Source organism: Ranitomeya imitator, chromosome 7, assembly GCF_032444005.1.
Source record: "Ranitomeya imitator isolate aRanImi1 chromosome 7, aRanImi1.pri, whole genome shotgun sequence".
Lineage (NCBI taxonomy): Eukaryota > Metazoa > Chordata > Amphibia > Anura > Dendrobatidae > Ranitomeya > Ranitomeya imitator.
Genome location: NC_091288.1, coordinates 38,686,228 through 38,706,034, shown reverse-complemented (window position 1 = coordinate 38,706,034; position 19,807 = coordinate 38,686,228). Strand labels below are relative to the sequence as shown.

The 19,807-nt window shown below is 38.5% G+C and overlaps 1 protein-coding gene across 1 annotated transcript in view; it reads right to left on the bottom strand.

The window, feature by feature from the left end:
- Positions 1-1,808: 1,808 nt before the first annotated feature.
- The window catches only part of XIRP2 (xin actin binding repeat containing 2), a 122,552-nt gene continuing 104,553 nt past the window's right edge, over positions 1,809-19,807 (bottom strand). The window contains exons 7-9 of the mRNA XM_069733074.1: positions 9,432-18,951; positions 5,441-5,574; positions 1,809-1,924 (exon numbers count right to left, since the gene is read on the bottom strand). Coding sequence (XP_069589175.1) covers positions 5,480-5,574; positions 9,432-18,951 — 9,615 coding nt within the window. The 3' untranslated portion in view covers positions 1,809-1,924; positions 5,441-5,479. The remainder of the gene's footprint in view (positions 1,925-5,440; positions 5,575-9,431; positions 18,952-19,807) is intronic.

The window sequence follows — 19,807 nt, the reverse complement described above, 5'->3', positions numbered from 1 at the left end:
CCTCCAGAGCTTATGTAAAGGGGATGTTACCAATGTGAGACATGTAATGGCTGACAGTCTGCTCTCCTGATCTACATGTCTCACACTGGTAACGCCTCCTTACATTTAAAATAAGCTCTGAAGGCAGATTCTCGGAGAGATCTATGTCCGGCCCATAGATCTTAACAGCTTATTTGCATATTAAAAAAGTGGCTTTTTCTGGAATATATCAAGGTATCATTTTATTCAGCTTCCGATCATCTGCATGCTTATATAGATGGCTCAGGATGACTGATCCTACTGACAGATTTCCTTTAATCTCTCCACTGACTTGTAGCAGCGACAGAGGTATAAATTGAAGCTCCTGAGCCTCATTAAAAAACATGTACCTTCAAAGTAGGTAAGTAGTATTTTACATAATTTATAAAACTATGAGCCAGATGGACACTAGGGTATGAGTGCTCAATACTCCTAATAGCTACGACTGCTCTATACCCCTAATAGCTACGCCCCTGAGTGGTGATCAACATATGCAGAACCAGAGATGAGACTTTTTTGGGAATCAAAATCCTTCCTCTTGGACAAAATAAAAAAAAACACATTCAAAAACATCTATACAATGTGCATGTAATATTTTATAAAAAAAAAAAAAGTCTACATTCATCTATATAGAAGACTCTTTCATTTTTTAGAACGCTACCTAGAAGGATTTATATTTTTTCAATCAATGTCCTGGAACATTGGTTTTAGGGCTGTAACACTGTATTCGATGTCTTCGAGACATGCATCACTGTCTTTCACTCTTGTTCCTTTCAAACCTGTGCGGAAAGTACTTTGCAGAATTGGCTCTCTACCTATAACACATGGCTCATTTATGCCTCTGCCCTGCAAACCACATGCATTAGGCTCTTGAAGAGCGGGAGACTGTGTTGACAAGCCATGCAGAACAATTGCTTCTGTCATTTCTTTCTTCTGAAATGTATTACAGAGATGTGATATTTCAGCTTCACTTTTCTCTGATTCTACAGTCTCATTTGTAACAGGATCCCAGCAGAAAGTTTCTTCAGAAATATAAAGATTATTATCCAGTGAACTCAAGTCACCTGTATTGTATTTTTGGATTTTCCGAGTGAAATTATCTGTAGAATAATTGCTGCTAAAACAAAACTCTTGGATATCGAACTGAAGTTCAGATCTGTTGATAGGTTTTGGGTCCATCGTGGGCACCTTTAGCCAATGTTCTGTATTAGGAGCATTGCAACTATTATTATTATTATTGTTATTACTGTTGGGGTTTACATGGTTTTGCTCCTCATCTCCATCAATTTTCGTGACCTTTATGAGACCATCTACATTTTTAAATGTTTCTTTATCCAAACTTCCCACACTCATTCTAGAAAGTCCTTTCTTTTCCGCAGAAAAGCTGTGAACCTCACTGATTCCATCTTGTACAACATCCTTCCCTTCCCTAAAAATATTAACCATTTTTTCACTTTCAGATTTACCCTGTTCTCCTCCTTCAGGTGGAGGTCTTACCACATCTACTTGCTTCATATCGTCCTCAGGAGGCCATTTTGGTTTGCTTACAATAACTTTCTCAACCATGGAACTTTGTTTAGAGCTTTCATCTGAAGGAGGCCATGTTACACTGAGCTTCCGTCGTTCACTGGACATCTTCAAATTGACATTATCTGAACTACTGGTTTCTTCATTATGGTTTAAACCTTGAGGGTTACTAGCTGTACTTGACTCCTTAACCAATGATTTACTTGTGTCTTCTCTTTCTGCTCGAGATTCACCGTTCGCAGATTTTGATTTTGGATTCCAGCGTTCTTTGTGAGGTTTGTATCCAAAGCCTTCGTCATAATTTCCTTTAGATTTGAAGAGTTGTTGAAAGTGGGGCTTGCAGTATATATGTCCATGGAGAGATGCATAATTTCCTAAACTGTGGGAAAAGAGTTAGGAAAAAATTTAGAATGTCATATGTGTAAAACCAATAATAATGATCTAATCAGTCATGGAAATCATGTCTGAGCTCAAGCTATTGCAGAGGTACAACGGGACTTCCGCATCACCAATAAAGGCTACTTTCATCTATACAACTTATTTTACATTTAAACAATCAGAACAGAGCCACATATACGTCCAAAACTGGACAGAAGAACTCCCATACAATATATATATATTGTATATTGTATATATACAAGAAGCCTACGCGAAACGCGCGTAGGGGCTGGCGCTGCCACACACACACCGTGACCACAATGGGTGAGATCCAGTCCTTTATACGATCATCTATTTATTCATGATAGGGAGCCCTCAGTGGGACTCTCCGTGTGTATTACTTACTATATAGCATGTTTTTGTGAACCTGTGATCTCTGGTTGTTGACTTTTAGGTGTGTTTGTGTGGTATTTTGGTGTTACCGGTATCCACCATTTCACATAGTTACCTTACCATGACTGAGATTTTTGGATTTTATTCATATTTTTTATTGTTATATTATTCAATAAAGATTGTTACCTTTTATACTTTACACGACAGTTTCGTGACTCCTTCTTCAGATGATATATAAACTTATTTTACATGTAGGCATGAAAAAGAATTTCAGATTTTGCAATTATATGCAGAGGCTTACATGTGATTTTAGAAGGAACTTTTATGTGATGTGTGTAGGGGATCTCAGACCGTGGCTTAAACAATTAAGCTTTACAAATCTAAATATACTAGGGCATATTTATCAAGCTAATTGCACCAAAAATCTGGTGTAATTTTTGTCAAAAACAGTCTGTCATGACTTGCACCATGTTTATGATGTGTTTTATACACTGATCTGACTAAGGGGAATGGCCTTGCTGGGAACAGCACAGATTAACATGAGATACAACGTGCCAAAATGACCCAATTGTGGTGCATATTCCTGGCACAAAGTAAGTCAACTAATAGGTAGTGTAAACATAGACTAGATAGATTTTTCAACCAGCATGAACTACTTTCATAAACTGGCACATTTTAAGGCTGTCTAGTCTAAATCTGTACGAATTAGACAATATTGATAAAAATGCCCCTCTGTGGGCTCATTTTCCAGGTTTGCCTTATGAAGACCATTGCCCCATAGAAATAAAAGCTCAGGACCTCTTGGGTTCCTTTCTACATATGTCATCTTCCATCATGAGTCCAATTAGACAATTGGAAATATAACATAGTAACATAGATAGCAAGGCCGAAAAAAGACTTTTGTCCATCCAGTTCAGCCTATATTCCATCAGAATAAATCCCCCGATCTACGTTCTTCTAAAGAACCTAATAAGTGTAAGATACAATATTGTTCACTCCAGGAAGACATCCAGGCCTCTCTTGAACCCCTCGACTGAGTTCGCCATCACCACCTCCTCAGGCTAGCAATTCCAGATTCTCACTGCCCTAACAGTAAAGAATCCTCTTCTATGTTGGTGGAAAAACCTTCTCTCCTACAGACGCAAAGAATGCCCCCTTGTGCCCGTCACCTTCCTTGGTATGAACAGATCCTCGGAGAGATATTTGTATTGTCCCCTCATATACTTATACATGGTTATTAGATCGCCCCTCGCCCCATCAGAAAGTAGTTTTCTTCAGCATGATGAATGTCTACTCCCACTTAGTGACCCTGTAGAATATTAAAATTTAATAATTATAATCCCCAATTGGGATTTGTGCAGTTTTATTACTATAAAATGGTGTCCTCTTTTACACATTAAGAATGGGGCAATATATAAATGGACCATTGTTTAGGTCTCATGAGATGCCCACAATGATAAGATCCCTGTGTAAAAAAAAGTGGTAGTTAGTAAGTGTGACCACTGTTCCACTCATAATATATAGGAATGGTGGTTGTGCAGCGCCCCAGAGTCCTGGTCGTTGCAGTAATGTCGCTCTTCCACCAGGGGGAGTGATGTTACGTCTGATGGCACCAAAGGAGTTCACATTACCAGGTATCACCACCACACACACACTTCACACTCCAGTCCACCAGGGGGAGCTAAGGGTTCTATCCACGAGGCCACTCCTCACATAGGGTAAAACTGGTGGGTTGGTTAGGAAGTTAGGCAGAGTCAGTTCAGTGGAGGAGAGGAGAGTTCCTGGCTGGAGACCAACGAGGAAAGGTCTCCAGGTCGAGCTGGCTGGGGTGATCCCTGGTCAGATCCAGACTGAAGTCTGAGGAAGAGAGGAGAAAGGAAAGAAGGACACGGAGCTGCGCCTGCAACCCATGCGGCAGCATCCTAAGGAAGGACAAGAAAGGAAATGTGCTGTAGTGAGTGAGCAAAGAAGTCATAGCAACAGGAGTGAAACATCGGTGGGAGACCAGCTAGAAGCAGGCTGCCTCCTTCCGAAGCGCAGACCCGGTGGCCGGAACACCGAGGGAGTAATAGACTACGCTTTACTTCAGAGATCGGCAGGGCAGTGAATTCCAAGTTGGCTGTCCGACCTAAACACCTAAGCAGACACCGTGGCAATTGTGGAGGAGGGGCGTCACTAGGGTCCCTATAAAATAGCCTCAGGCCACCACCGTCATACGGGTTTGTCCTATCCATATGGGGGACAGAGAGAGAAGTAACAACAGTGAGGACCTTATGGTAGCTAATGCAAGTAGGGACCTACTACGTTACTGTGCGCAAGGGGAAGGCTACTGATTTCCACCTGGATAAGGGGACTTTGGAATTGCCATCAGACCGGCCGGACCCTGCCTACCCTGTCATCCGGCACTCTGGACTGTGGATGCTGAAGCCTTCAGTAAAGGTAAAGAGACTGCACCCATTGTGTCCTCATTATTTGCCACGCTTTACATCATCCACCATCATCATCTACACTTCTGGGAAGCCCTGGGGAAATACTTCACCTGTGGGAAGGTACACCATCTAGCTGCCATAACACCACCCCAGCGGACCCCTAAGCAGCGTTGGTCACTCTGACCGAATACCAAAGGTGGCGTCATGAACACTACCGTTATCTACGAACTCTGCCCTTTTAGTTGGGTGCCCCTCATAGGCCCACGGTCCGGGTCGGGCCACCGTGACATCCTCGCTGAGGGAACTGAAGGACCCGGGACAGGGTACCCCATTGCCCTTACGTGGGGGTGATCAAGTGCATATGCTCACTAATACTTCATTCACAGGAGGCATTTTAAGCCTTCAACTCTGAGCAGCTGGACACCCATGATCATACATTTATCATCTTTTCATGGATAGGTGATAAATGTTGTGGTGAAAGGATGTAATGTTCTCATCTATGTCCCTTAGGTTTTCGTAATGCCATGAGGTAGCCCAGTGGTTATTAGCTGGATAAAGGTATATTCATATTTGGTGGCGGAAAGCAAAATGAATACAAAATTCCCTTCTGCATTAGAGACTTGGAATGCAATCCTTCATTTTAGAGGAAACTGAAGTCTTGCACAAGAATGTTATTGTGTCCCGTCTTTACTCACCTTAATTTACTTCTGCAGTGGTTACAACAAAAGCAGCTTTTATGAAAAGTCTGCTTGTCTGTCACCAGGCACTCCATTGGGTAAACCTTCTTTTGACAAGCGTTGCACATTTCCTTTTCCTGAGGAAGCGTTTTCTAAAAGAACAAAAAATAAGGAGATTTTCTATTATCTTCTGTAAAGATCAAATTCTCCAGATTTCTCTAGTTCATTTTCATGCTGTTATTTCAGTTCAAACATCGTTCTTATAGATTTTAGAAGCGATTCTAAGACTTTCTAACTTGGAGCAAGATTGACTTTCCTAAATCTGACATCTACTGCAATATCTAAATTCTATACATTACTATGATGGAGTGGGAAGATAACTAGCAATCTACTTTAGTGTCACTTGATAATTATCTATAGAAAACTATGAGGTGTTTAGGAAAAATTTTGAATATAAAAAAATGGACCTAATCATAAAAAACTTATATTTCCAGTCCACATGGTAGATGTCAATGTTTAATTGCTGCTGGGATTAATCATGATGATTGGTGTCTAAAAATCCCTTATTTGAATGGAGTAATAGTGAGCATGTGCAACCATTGCTCCATTCACCTTCTAAATGGGTGGTGGTTGACCGTGATCAATAGAGCACCACTCACACAAGGGACTTTGGGACTCCCATTCTTAGGAATGGTGGGGTCTTAGAAGCCGGACCCTCAGAAATCATATCTCTCTCAGCTGTCCTATGGATAGGTGATGTTATTTAGCTCCAATAATGCATAAAGCCTGTATGATGGGTGTAGGTGCTCCATTATACAGAGTTAATCTCCACTAGAAGTTAGGAGAGGAAAAAATGATAATATGGCTGTCAATGGCACAAGGTATGTTTCATTTTGACAAATATATTGAGGTATGATATGATCACAAATAACAGCTCCATATAACGTGGAGCCATAATATGATAATGTGAATGAACCCTAAAGGACAGCATTTACAAATGGTAAGTAACACAAATCCGATGCTTATGTATACCTCTTTATAAAAACCAGAAAATAACACCTTCTCCAAGGTTGTACCTTTATATCATTATGCAAGAAGTCAACATCTGTTTCTATATTATATGATAATTAGTGGAAACTGCCCCAAACCTCAGTTACTTTATGTTATAAATATATTCAATGAAACAAGACATCTTAGAGAATATTGACTCGTTATAAGAGGGTCGGGCAATGTTATTTGTGAATATCTGGATGCCACTTTCAATAAATTCTCATTTCAGCTGTTCTAGGACAATCTAATGATGTTGCAGTATGTGCCGGATTTTTCTGAAATATTATACGGCAGTGATTTATATTTGTCCGGACATTAAAGCTCTATAGAATATTCTATATCATAACAAGTGTGAAGAAGGAGACAGATACTTAACTGCGTTACAGGGTGGGGTCTATTACATAGTCGGCAAATTGGGATGGAAATGCTGAAAGTACTAATCTAGGATGCATTACAATAAAAAGAATAGTGCCTGTGGCTTGGCTGAGTTGGTATGTTGGCATGCATAAAAACCTACTGAGATAAATTTGACTTGATATGGTGAAAAATATTACACTTGCAGTTAACCCCCTCCGGCCATTAACCATAGACTCTATAGAGGTAGTCTCCATCCAGTGGATTTACATCCGATGCAAAATATCAATCTGACCCTGTTAGGACATGATAGGGCTTGTCATATTTCTACAAGTGTAGCACTACAGGTTGCAGACCCCTTCCCTTGGTATAGGGCATGGGTGCGCATACTTTGTGCAGGGGAGCACATGCCACTCATAATATCATTTTTTTATGACCCCCCTATTGTCTGCTCATAGATATGCTTCTCTGTGTCTGGTGCCTGCTCACATGAATGACGGAGAGCAAAGGAACTGTGCGGGAACAAAGACAGGAAGGTAATAATGGTACACTGTGCGGTCTACTTCGTGACCTTCATATATTGATGGAAATTGGGACCCAAGGGAGGCAATCAAGAAAGGAGAAGATTAAACTGACCAGAATGATTTGAATTAGATGGGGAAATTCGATTTGAATCAGATTTATTCCATGCAATTAAAAGTGCATTAATATGCTCTGAGGTTTCACCAGATCCAGGAGCACAAAAACCATAAATGAAACAAAATAGAAAAGAATTATACTCACTTGGCCCTCACTTATCCCACCACTAAGCCCCACTCCAGTCCAAGAGTCTTCTGTCTAGTGTGACCTCTTCTTCTATTCACTGTGGTGTTTTCCTCCAATTCTTGGAATCTTTGATGCTGACTAGGACCTACGTAGTTATGATGTCTTAAATACACTTAATGACCTACTAAATTTCATGGGACATCATAGGGTGCATCATGATGATGTTGGGCATGATCAGCATTAAAGAAGCCAAGAATCTATTTTTTGAAGAAGAGTTTGATGCAAACTTGAAATGTGTAATAAAGTTACTATTAGATATTACCATAGCATGTTATAACTATGTGTCCAGTAGCGCGATCAACCAGAAACATCCATTTCCTTTTATTTCTCAAGAGATGGACGAAGATACCTCACTTACAGAGGAAAAGGCTGCACCGGACTGAAAATTACCATTGGACTGAAGTGGGGCTATAAAGCTGGACAGGTGTGGCTTTGTGAGTATAACAGTATAGTTTTTTGGTTTTAATCCCATCCCGACTTCTATTATCTAGAAGAAACTAATCACAAAAATTAGGATTTGGCCAAATGTGTATGGTTATCCTCTTTGCAGTTCATAGGAATAATGAAACTTTTTGAATTTTTTAACATTGGAGAAAACCTTATCTATGGTCTCTTCCTTCTGGAGTGCTATTCAGGGAGAAGAAGACAGTTAGGAGTCCTAAAAATTAGATCAAACATTTAGTAAATGTCTTGGATTTGAATGCTCCTTTACGTTTTATTGTGGCACTTGGGAGTGGTTCAGCCTGAAACATGGCCCTCACAACTGTGTTGTGCACCCCTGCTGTACATGAGACTTATACAGTATATGAATCCAATATTCTATACATTTGTATGACACATATGCACATTATTATGCTTATCCACAGACTCCATTTGATATCAAGAATGATAATGTAATAACAAACACTAGTTTGTAGTGACCCGGTTGCCACTATCTCTGATGTTCCCTATTGTTCACTGCTAAACTGTCATCATGATTGTTCATAGAACATGATGTGAATGAAGTCAAACAAGACATTAATTAAATGAAGCTAAGAGGAACAGTGGACATTTCCAAAATATCAGAAAATTTTTTTCCCATTAACCAATCAAAAAACAGGAGAGGAGCAGTAATCAGCAGGGCAAATCATAAGGTGTTCAATTCCCCTGCGGTGCCCCTAAAGGGGACATGGAGCATTGCATAGTGCCTAGTGCAGTCTATTATTTGTGTAATGCACATACTGGTTGCATCCTACATGACAACAGGTCATTCTTTGTAACTGTTCTCACCTCCGGCTACTTGTTGGATGGCTTTGGCAGCTGTTTACTTTCCTCTCCATGTGTTTGCAGTATGTTTGATGCCTGAAAATTTATTTCCTTATTCTTTGTTCTATCATATAATGACCTGTGTCATATTCTACTGTTAGAGTCCACATACATGGAATTTCACAATATTTCATGCAATTAAAAAAATCATATACAGCAACATGTTTAATGGGAGCAATTAGCATGCATGTAAATATATGCAGAATATAATATCAATTTTACCTTGAGATTCATCTCTGTTTTACAGTCAACACAGCAGTCAATATTAGTTAGAAACACACACACAGCATGAGGTTAGGAAGAAGCCTTCAGAAAGAAAACCGAATAGAAAATAGATGAATAAAAGCTCTAAAAAAATCTGTTTTGTTAGTATTAAATAATATATTATTACTATATTAATGATACAGCAAAAATCACGATATGGTTACAATCTTTTTAGTCTGTTAGGGACTCCTCAAACCATATGCCCATTTACCGGATCTGAATTCCTCCTGATGATAGCTGCTTATCACCTCGGATGTGTCTGAGACTGTATAGCCAAGAGTCTTAAATACTCTTTCACTCTCTTCCCAGGTCTTTTGAAAATTTTTCAGTATTTCTTCTGGGGATTCAGTAGTTGAAATGTCGAGCATGTGACCTGATATGACATCCTCGTACGTTGGAGGTGCATGCTTGAATTCAAATCCAGTCTTCATGCCTTCAGCGTTCTGTGAAGTTCTTGACCTGGTCACCTTGCTCTCCATCTTCTCAACACCAGAGGCTTGTAATATAGTTTCCGGATGCATCATGGGTTTGAATAAATGTTCTTGACTCTCATCATGCCGGTTCACAAATATTTGCTTGGAAGCATTCTCCCTGTGATCTCTAATCTGTTTTATTGGAACAGTCCTGACTTTGCCTTGTGACGTTGGCTCATTAAATACCCTTTGGCCTTCTTTGGGTACTGCCTTTTTTTGTTCACTTTGAAATTTGCTGCTTGTAGGTCTTAAATCAGAACTTGCACTTTCTTTCGATGCTGTCATGTATCCTTCAGTTCCACCTTTTAGGGTAGCCGTCCTATTAAGGTTATCTCCATCTCTCATATAAACATTTTTTGTTTTCATATCAAACACCTGATCGGTAGGGATTTTTTTAGTTTTCTGCGAGATTGATCTTCCATCCAAAGTATCCATATCTCGGCCCAGCCATTTTGGAATGTGTGTTGGATCTTTCTCTGAGTGTGTTTGTTGTTTTTCAGACAATCTAGCTTCCTCGTAAATTTCTGTTCGGTCTTCTACTGTGCTGACAGTCACTTCTGCAGGGACCGGTGCGGTTCTCAAAGACTCTTTGGTATGGCTTTCTATTTTAAGTTGCCTTCTCAAAGTAGCAGGAGAGTGTACTATTTCACATCTTTTCTCAACTACCACTGGGATAGGAGTGATTGCTCGAGGTTGGGCTGTTCCTTGAGAGAGTTTTACTGTGGTGTCTTTTAATTTTGCAAGTTGTTCAGAACGACTCTTTTGAGAGGATGGGGAAGGAGATGATGATTTGGGTGTCGTTGAACGGCGTGGTGGCATTGGAATTGTTACTGGGTCTTTTGGGAGTGGAGATGAAGAAGGTACTCTGTCTTTTTGTGGGGAATCAGTACGCCTTACAGTTGATTCTATAGTAATATAAGTAGGTGATGGAGATCTCATCCTCAAGAGAGGAGAGCAAGCCCTAATATCAGTCTGCTTCATATCAGTTGGAAGTCTTCCAAGGTCATTACTGATCTTTCTTTGCCTACTTGTTGTTTCAACCTTTTTTGCAACTGTAGTAATCTGCTTTTGTGATGCTTCACTTTGAGTACTGGATACATTTTTTCGTTTCACAAATGAAGTGGATTTCATAGCTGCTTGAATATTGTCTTCGAAAGTTGACTTCATGTGCATTGCTTGGTTTTTAATGTAGGATACTTGCTCTGAAATATCAACCATGCTGCTGGATGCCACCTGATCTACTATGTTTTTCTTTTTCTCCAAACTGATTAACCAGGTAGGAACAATGCTAAGAAACGTTCTAAATGTGTCAATACTTAACGTCTGAGGATTTGATTCCAATATTTTTGCATTAGACACTGTCTTTTGCAGCTCTTCACATTTCCGAAAATATTCAATAACTTCTGATGATTTCATCTCCTGTTTGTTTTGTGCTTCTGAATGGAAGTTCAGGCTCCTTTGCGAGCTTTCTTTTGTGGCAGCTGATTCTTTGACTTTTTGTTCTGTAACATAATTATTGGCAACATTTTCTGATGCTACATATGGTTCTTTAGGACGTGATGGTGATGGTGGTGGAAGCGGGGACATTTGTTGATGGATCTGGGGTTTACCAATGGTTTTTGGTTTTTCATTCTGACCAGCAGCTGCAGAGATGTTCTGCTTGACTTCAACTTCACTTTTTACTTGATCTTTCTTTATTTGCAGTTTTCTTTGGAGTTTTGGTGACTCTATAGTTTTGGTCACTGTGCCGCCCAAGCCCATAAATTGGTTTGGGACTCTTTTAGTTTCTTTCTCATTAGTCATTGCTTGACTGTTACTTATATTCTGAATCTGTTTTTGTTCTGAGCTTTGAGATATAGATTGTGCTTTTAATTCTTGACTCAGCCTATTTTCACTTTTTTTGCTGCTATGAGACTCTTCAAGGACCCTTTGTCTCATCACAACAGCTCTATGATCAACATGCTGCATAACCCCTACACTAGTTGCAGCTTGAGCAGTCATTTCAGACTTTGCTTTTTCCAGGCCTTCCCTGTGAACATTAATACTGGTTTTAGGAGAAGACACTCTTGTCACTTCAGACTGATCCATCTGCTTTGACTTTTCTATCTTGTTAAAAACATGTTTACTTGTATGCTCCTGTATGCTTGATTCTGTAAAACCTTGAGAGTTTTGTTGCTGAATCATTTGGGATTCTTTTGAGATCATTTGACCTTTCGGGACAGTGCTGGCTATTGTTGCTGATGATGACACCGATTGTGTCACATTTTGTTTATTTTTATTATACAACTCTTGAGATGCTTCAGAAGAAAGTATATTGTTATTTGTGTTTACTTGGAATTGTGTATTGATTACCTCTTTTGTTGGCAATACTGCTATTTTTGAAGAATCTGTTGTCAATGAATGGATGGACTTACTCTCTGCTGAGACCTGTCTTCTTTGTACTCTAGGAGATGTTGATATATAAACTTGAGAGCCAGTCTTATTCTTATTTTTCTCCATTTCTTCTCTTTGTTGACGGTATTTTTCCTCTGCAATCATTAAAGGCGTCTTAAATTTTCTGACATATGTTTTCGGTTTTGGTGTTGGAGTTTCAGCTGGAGACATCATGCATGGAGTGAACAACTTTCTCTTGGGTTTTAATGTTTCTTCATGAATTTTTTCTAATTCACGATCACAGGTCAATGAATCTAAGTCTTGCTCACTTAACTGAGTGATGTTCACATTTTGCGCTTGTACCGAGGTCATTGCCCCTGAGATGGATGTCTTAATTTCATTAACTTGACTAGTCTCCATGCTTTTTGTGTTGAGTCTTGATATTTGGTTTACATTAGTCTGGGTTGGAGATGAGGGAATAACTTTTTTCTTGGGTTTTAAAGACTCCTCGTGTATTCTTTCAAGTTCCTGATCACAAACTATTTGATCATAGTCTTGGGCAATTGAATGACTAAAGTCCTCAATTTTCTTACTGAATTCCTGCTCTTGAGCAAAGACTTTAGAATCAGATGATAAAGTCTGAGTTTTTAATTCTGGAGATATGACTGGTGAATAGGACATTTTTTGCTTGGAAATTAAGCTTATTTGATTATTTACTGCTATGTTTCTATGAAATTCTGACTGTTCAGAATAATCTGAATTAGACTGACTGATGTTAATTATTTGTTCACTTTCAGAAGTCTTTGATTGTTTTGCCAATGTTTTGCTTTCATTAGCCTTTGTGTTTGACATAGTTCCTGATTTAGTATGAAAGATGGGCAGTTTAGACTTCGGAAGCACATCTGGTCCTTGATTTATTATCTTCTTAGATTTTTCCTTTTCAGTAGATTTTTGTGCTAATTCTTTATGTGATTGTTCTGCGGTAAATTTATTTAATTGGGTCCTTGATTCTTTGTTGGTAGCGACTGATTGTTCATGAGATTGAAAGCCAATTTTTCTAACAGTTGTCTCTTTGTTTTGCTGTTTGGATTTTATAATTGGTGGTGGAGGTGGCGTTTCTGGTTTAGGTGGAAAAATGTCACTTTCCAACTTATCTATTACTGGTGGGGGAGGAGATGGAAAATATTCTGGTTCAGTGTATGCTTTAAGAGAAAATGGAGTTGGCAATGGTGGTGGTGGTGGTGGTGGTGGTGTAGGTGCAAGTGGAGGTTCTTCCACACAAGGCTGTAATTGTGGTGGTGGAGGAGGAAAGCTAATTAACGTATGTCCGATATCACTTGTAGCTTTCATATTTTTTGTATGCTGATGACTATCCATAGTAGGTATAGTTTTGCTGCTTTTGCTCCTCTCTTGGACAGCTTTTCTTTTGACCACATGTTGAGTTTGATTTTCTTTTTCCAAGAAAATCTTCATTGAGTGATCTTTCTGTGCATTATCTACATTGTTATTGATAGTATCTAAAACCTGTGCATTCTGAATGTTGAATGTATTGCCTGAAATAATTTTTCTTGACTGATTCGTCACTTGTTTCTGACTATGGTCTGATTTTTGGAAGTTTCTAGTATCAGTCACGTCCACAATAGTGGTTTTAGAAGTGTTGCCACTGGAAACCAGTTTAGTTTCATTCATAATCTTATTTTGATTGATTAGGTCTATATGTGACTTCTCTTTTTGCAGCTTGTTAAAGTCTTGAGCATGGCAACTTTGCTCTTCAGGAAATTCTACAATTTTGGCATCAGAACACATCTTACTTTTGTTCCAGGTTTTGCTCGTTAAAGATTTTTGGGAATTATACATTTCTCTCTGTTCAGATTTTCTCGCGGTGGTCACTTTTTGCTGAAAAGTATTCATATTCTGTGTATTTTTGAAATCGGCTTTTATGTTTGTATCTGAAACGTTGTACTGTGAATTATTAACATTTTGTAAACTTCTCTGATCAGTTGTGGATATTTCCTGGTTATCAATACCCACAGTTATCTCTTTGGAATCTTCCATCCCTCCTATATGAGAAAATTCTTTTTCTTCATTAGATTGTAGAAACGTTTTGATTGTGTCCTTCACATTGCCTTCAATGCTTGCACCATGTTGGACTACCTGAGAGGAAGGCTGTAGTAATGTCTTCATGGTACTTTTTACATCACCTTGAATGCTGACCTGATGTTGTACATAGTTTCGTTCTGTTGAAGCGTCCAATAGACTTTGTTTGGTTGCACTTATATCACCCCTGATTATATTATCTTTTTCTATTTGCTTTACAGACTGTTGTGCTTCTTTCAAAGATTGTAATGCTGCCTCAACATTGCCATGAATAACTTCCTCCTTAACAAACTCAGTCTTCTGCTTTACCGCTTTTTCTAAAGAATCAATGGTTCCTAGAATATCTCCAGGGATGACATCTGGCTTTTCCGTATCCTTGACTTGATACTGTGTTTCAGTAAGAGACTTCAGTGTTGCTGGGAGATCAGCTTTGATAATCTCTTCTTTCTGTACCACTGCAGTCTGATTTATGGCTTGGCTGAGAGAACTTAAGGTTGCTTGCAAATTACCTTTAACAATTTCTTCTTTATTTGCATCAAATGATTTATTCTCTGGTTCAGTCATAAAAACCTTAACTGTATTATATACGTCTCCAGGGATGATATCTGTTTCATCAACAGTTCGTTCAACTTGTGATCGTTGCCGCTTAAGCAATAATTTTGTACCTTCAACATCACCTCCAAGAATGTCTTCGTTATTTTCCACCACTACGTCCTCAAATTCTCCGTGTAGTTTTTTTAAGTAATCTAATGCTCCAGATTCAATGCAAGTAGTGAAAAATTGTACATTTCCTCTTTCTGAATCTTGTATTCTGACCTTATCTGTCGTCTCACCAGATATAACAGAGGTCTTTAAGTTGTAAATTGCACGTTTTATATCTCCACTCACTACTTCATCTCGCTGAATATCACGATTGTCATCCTTATTAAATAGCGAGTAGATCGTCATTTTTATATCACCTTTCTCGCTCTCTTGGATAAGGATTCCTTGCTTCACAAAGTCTTCATTTCTGAGAAGGTTTTTTATAGCTTCCTGAATATCCCCTCCAATAATGTCTTCCCGCATTGCTTGTATGTCAGTAGATTGATTAATTAATTGTGATTTTGTCAAATTGATGTTGCCCTTTTCTTCCTCATTCAAGAGAACTGTTCTTTCAGTCGATGATTGCTGAGACAGCAAGTTCATCATTATGTTTCGAAGATCTCCCCTTATAATCTCTTGCTTTTCTATCTTTGGAATTTCCTGATTCATGAGATGAAATTTGGCCATACGAACATCGCCGATTTCATCTGCTTCCAAAATAATCCCACGTGACTTTACCATTTCTTGGCTGTACAGTTCTTTTAGTGTGTCTTGAATACTCTTTCCAATGACTTCTTGTTTCTGTATTTTGAATTCATTAAATTCATGCATTGGTGTGGTCTCAAAAAGCCATGTGGTTGTTCTAACGTCAGCTTGTGGAATATCTTCTTTCAGTGTTTTTTTCTCAGTTTCATCAATTTCTCGGATTGAGTCCAAGTTTTGATTTTCAAAAAGCCACACAGATTCTTGTACATCTCCTTTTTGAATATCTTCCATTGTTACTCTCTTTATGTCCTCATAATTTTCTCCATGAAGTTCATTGAGCGTGTGGGTTTCGAACAACCAAGTAGATGTCTTAACATTGCCCTTTTTTATCTCACTTATGTTCACTGTTCGCACAACCTGGCTCTTTTTCTCATTTTCGAATAGCTGTTTATTACCGCTCACATCGCCACCTATAATATTTTCAATGGTGTGAAAATCTGTTTTATCCTCATCAGAAATCTTATCTAGAGGATGAGTTTCAAACCTCCATCGTACAGAACTAACATCCCCTCTTTGAATATCCTCCTGTGTCACAGCTTTGATAACAAACACTTCATTGGACTCATTGATAGAGTCTAAAGGCTTTGTTTCAAACAGCCATCTTGTTCCACGAACATTCCCATCAATGACCTCTTCTTTCTGTACTGTTGTAACTTCATGGTAAAATCCTTCTTTATCCTGAATAGCATAAAGGGGCTGAGTTTCAAACAACATAGTATAATTTTTCACATCACCTTTTAATATTTCATCCACATACACTGTTCTGTTGGTAGTTTCTGAACTCTCATCCTTAATTTGGTCTAAGGAGAAAGTTTCAAATATGAAACATCCTTTTTTAACATTCCCGCCTTGAACGTCTGTAATTGTGTATGTTTCTTTATTTTGCTCATGATTTTCATTGATCTCATCGATAGAATGATTCTCAAAAAGCCATCGACAATTCAAGACATTTCCCTTTTGGACATCTTCGGATTTTAAATTTTTTATTCTTTCGAGAACTTCTTGTGAACTAGAACTAATTTGATCTAGTGCTTGATTTTCGAAAATATATTTCATAGAAGAGACATCTCCAGACTGAACATCAATTTCAACCACTCTTTTGAAGTTTTTCTTCTCTTCTCCTTGTATTTGTTCTATATTTTGTGTCTCAAAGAGGAAGCAAACTGATTGCACATCTCTACCTATGACTTCCTCCTTCTCCAAATGTGTAGACCTTTCTGATTCATCTTGTATTGTGTCAAGTGCTTGAGTTTCAAAAAGCCATGTGCAAGTTTTCACATCTCCCTTCTGGATCTCCTCACTGTTTGTCAATGTTACTTGTTTTTCATACAGGTCTTGCATTGGTTGTGTTTCGAATAACCATTTACATGTTCTCACATCACCTTTGACAATGTCATTTCTCTGTTTTTGTACTAACTCTTCACCTTCAGTTTGGTTAAAGTATTTAATAGAATCTAATGGCTGTGTCTCAAAAAGCCACTTTCCCTTTTTGACATCACCAGATTGTACTTCTTGTGAAGAGATTCCTCTAATCACTTGGTAGTTCTCAACACTTTCTCCAAATTGATCAATTGGGATTGTTTCAAACATCCATTGATATGTTCTTACATCTCCTCTGACTACTTCTTCTTGTCGAATTGTTTTAACTTCATGATAATGTCCAAGCTTATCTTGTATAGCATACAGAGGTGTTGTTTCAAAAAGTTTCTTGTTAAGCTGTACTGCCCCCTTGTCAACATTTTCTATTTGAATTTTATAGGAGGAATCAACTGTTTGCCAGTCTTCTCTCTCAAACGCATTTCTGCAGGTACTAACATCTCCTTTCTGGATTTCATCAAGTTGGACAGTCCTAATATGTTCTTTCATTTCCTCCCGAATCTGTTCAAGAGGACGTGTTTCAAAAATCCATCTTTGATGACGAACGTCCCCTTTTTCCTCTTCGGTGGTGATAACTTTTTTAAGTTTACCTACTTCATCATTTTCCTTAAGTTCATCCATTGGAATATTTTCAAATAGATATTTTGTATTACTGACATTACCACCTATAATCTCCTCACCCTCTAGAGGCCTTTCATTAGCGTTGTCTTTCAAAATGTCCATTGGTAGGGTTTCGAAAATCCAACATTTTTGATACACATCTGAACCAATAATGGCTTCCTTTTGATTAACAGAATTGTCTTCCTCTTTAATTGTGTCCAAGGGACGTGTCTCGAACAGCCATTTTGCCTTTCCTACACCACCTTTAATAGTCTCCTCCATTGATATGCCCTTGACAACTTTGACCTGAGCTTTATCTTGATTAATCATGTCCAAAGGTTGTGTTTCGAACATCCATCTGGCTGTTTTAACATCTCCTTTGTCAATATCTTCCTTGCAGACAGTTGTTATTTCAAGTACTTTTCCAGAACTGTCTTGTAAGACATATTTAGGATCCGTTTCAAATTGTTTTACAGTTCTTTTCACATCGCCTTTAAACTCTTGAAGTTCTGATTTTAGTCTCAGTATACTCATTTCATCAGAAGAAAGTGACCTGTCATTGTACCGAGTTTCAAAGAAGTATCTACCAGCTTTTACATCACCGCCATGAATATCTTCGGAAGCAAAAACTGTGTCAGAGTCATTTTCCTTGTAAATTTTGTTCAGAGCATCTAATGGCTGTGTTTCAAACAACCATGTTGCAGTTCGTACGTCTCCTCTTGCAAGTTCTGGTACTTTTTCAGCTTTTTCCAAAACGCTTGAAGAATCCACTCCAAGGGCATGAATTGGCTGTGTCTCAAACATCCATGTTGTATATTTGACATCTCCTCCGGCTATAATTTCTTGTTCTCCAATGCTTTTAATATGACTTTGTTCAGGCGACTCATCTTTAATGGTATCTAAAGGTTGATTTTCAAAAACCCACCTCATAGACTGCACCTCGCCTTTCAAGATTTCATCCCATTCCAAATATTCTCTTTCAGGACTAAGACATTTTTGGGGGCTGCCAGCAGGATTTTCAAACACAGATCTTGTATGCTGAACCTCACCTTTTTGACCATATTGACTAGTTTCAATATCAGAAACCTGAGTAATGTATTCTTTTTCTAAACTCTTTCTCACTTCCGGGTGGATATGTTTATATAAACGTTTCAGCTCATACAAGTTTCTTTGCTTTGAGTATACATCTTTGGGGGCACATGATGCATTTCTTTCAGTAGAGTTTGGAGGTTCTGGGGACTGGGAAAAATCTGCTATTTCATCTGTCTCTAAAATATCCGGAGGAGGAGGAGGAGGAAGTGGAAACTCTTCTAAACTTCCAAAACGGACAGACTTAGTTTGAGCAGACTTTGCTGAGTGTTCTGTTTTCAATGATGAACTTATACCATCATGGACTCTGCTTGCCGTGGCAGAGATGTTGGTATTTACCACTGGCCATTCAAATTCTGGATGGTCATTATATATCTTGGGGGAGTAAAAAAGAATGATTTAAGCTTCCAGATTTCCAATTGCTTTAACAGTAAATTATTGATTATCTATGATTTAATCAGTAACAGTTTAGCAATATTTAAAGTTGATCCACCATTTCTAAAAGTTTTGACAATTTATAGTGACCTCAGAAGTTTTAATCTGTGGGGTTCCAGGTGCTGGGACTTTGACTCTTACTGAGTGTTTCTAGGAAAGTGTATAATCTAAGGGGTAATGTTACTCTTTGTGGTGAGTGACAAGCCAGACCTAACATGTCATAGTGAGGAGACTTATACACCACGCATGCTTCTCTAAGAAATTAAATATGCCAATTGCCTCTTCAGAGAGCAAAAGGACTTGATCTTTCTGCAAATTGAGATTCTGGTTTGGCTTTTACCCTAAGTCATATGGCAAGGCTTGTTAAAGGGTCGATATTGACTTTTAGGATTGCTACTTCCAATAGGTGGCACTAGAGTTGAAGTTCTCTTCCTCTTTGAAAAGACAATTTGCACATGAAGGAGTAGAAAGGTAGAAAGTTTCTGATCAGCTTTGCATGACTCTCCTGGTGTTTGGAGCAAGTGGTGAAAGGAGCATATAGAGAGTTTATGAGTTAGTACACTCACCATTGAGAGTTGATTGAGTCTGACGCAAAGTCTGAACAACTGTGTCAGACAACGGGGGCACGGGCCTACTGGTAACACTAAATATAAGGACTCATTGTTCAGCTATAGACAAAATAACCTAATCCTAGTAAAGAAATGTACGTATGTTTCTATATAATATAATAATAATATATAATATAGTTGTAAACTGGATAGCTTAATTAATAAATGACTAGATAATGTTTGTATCT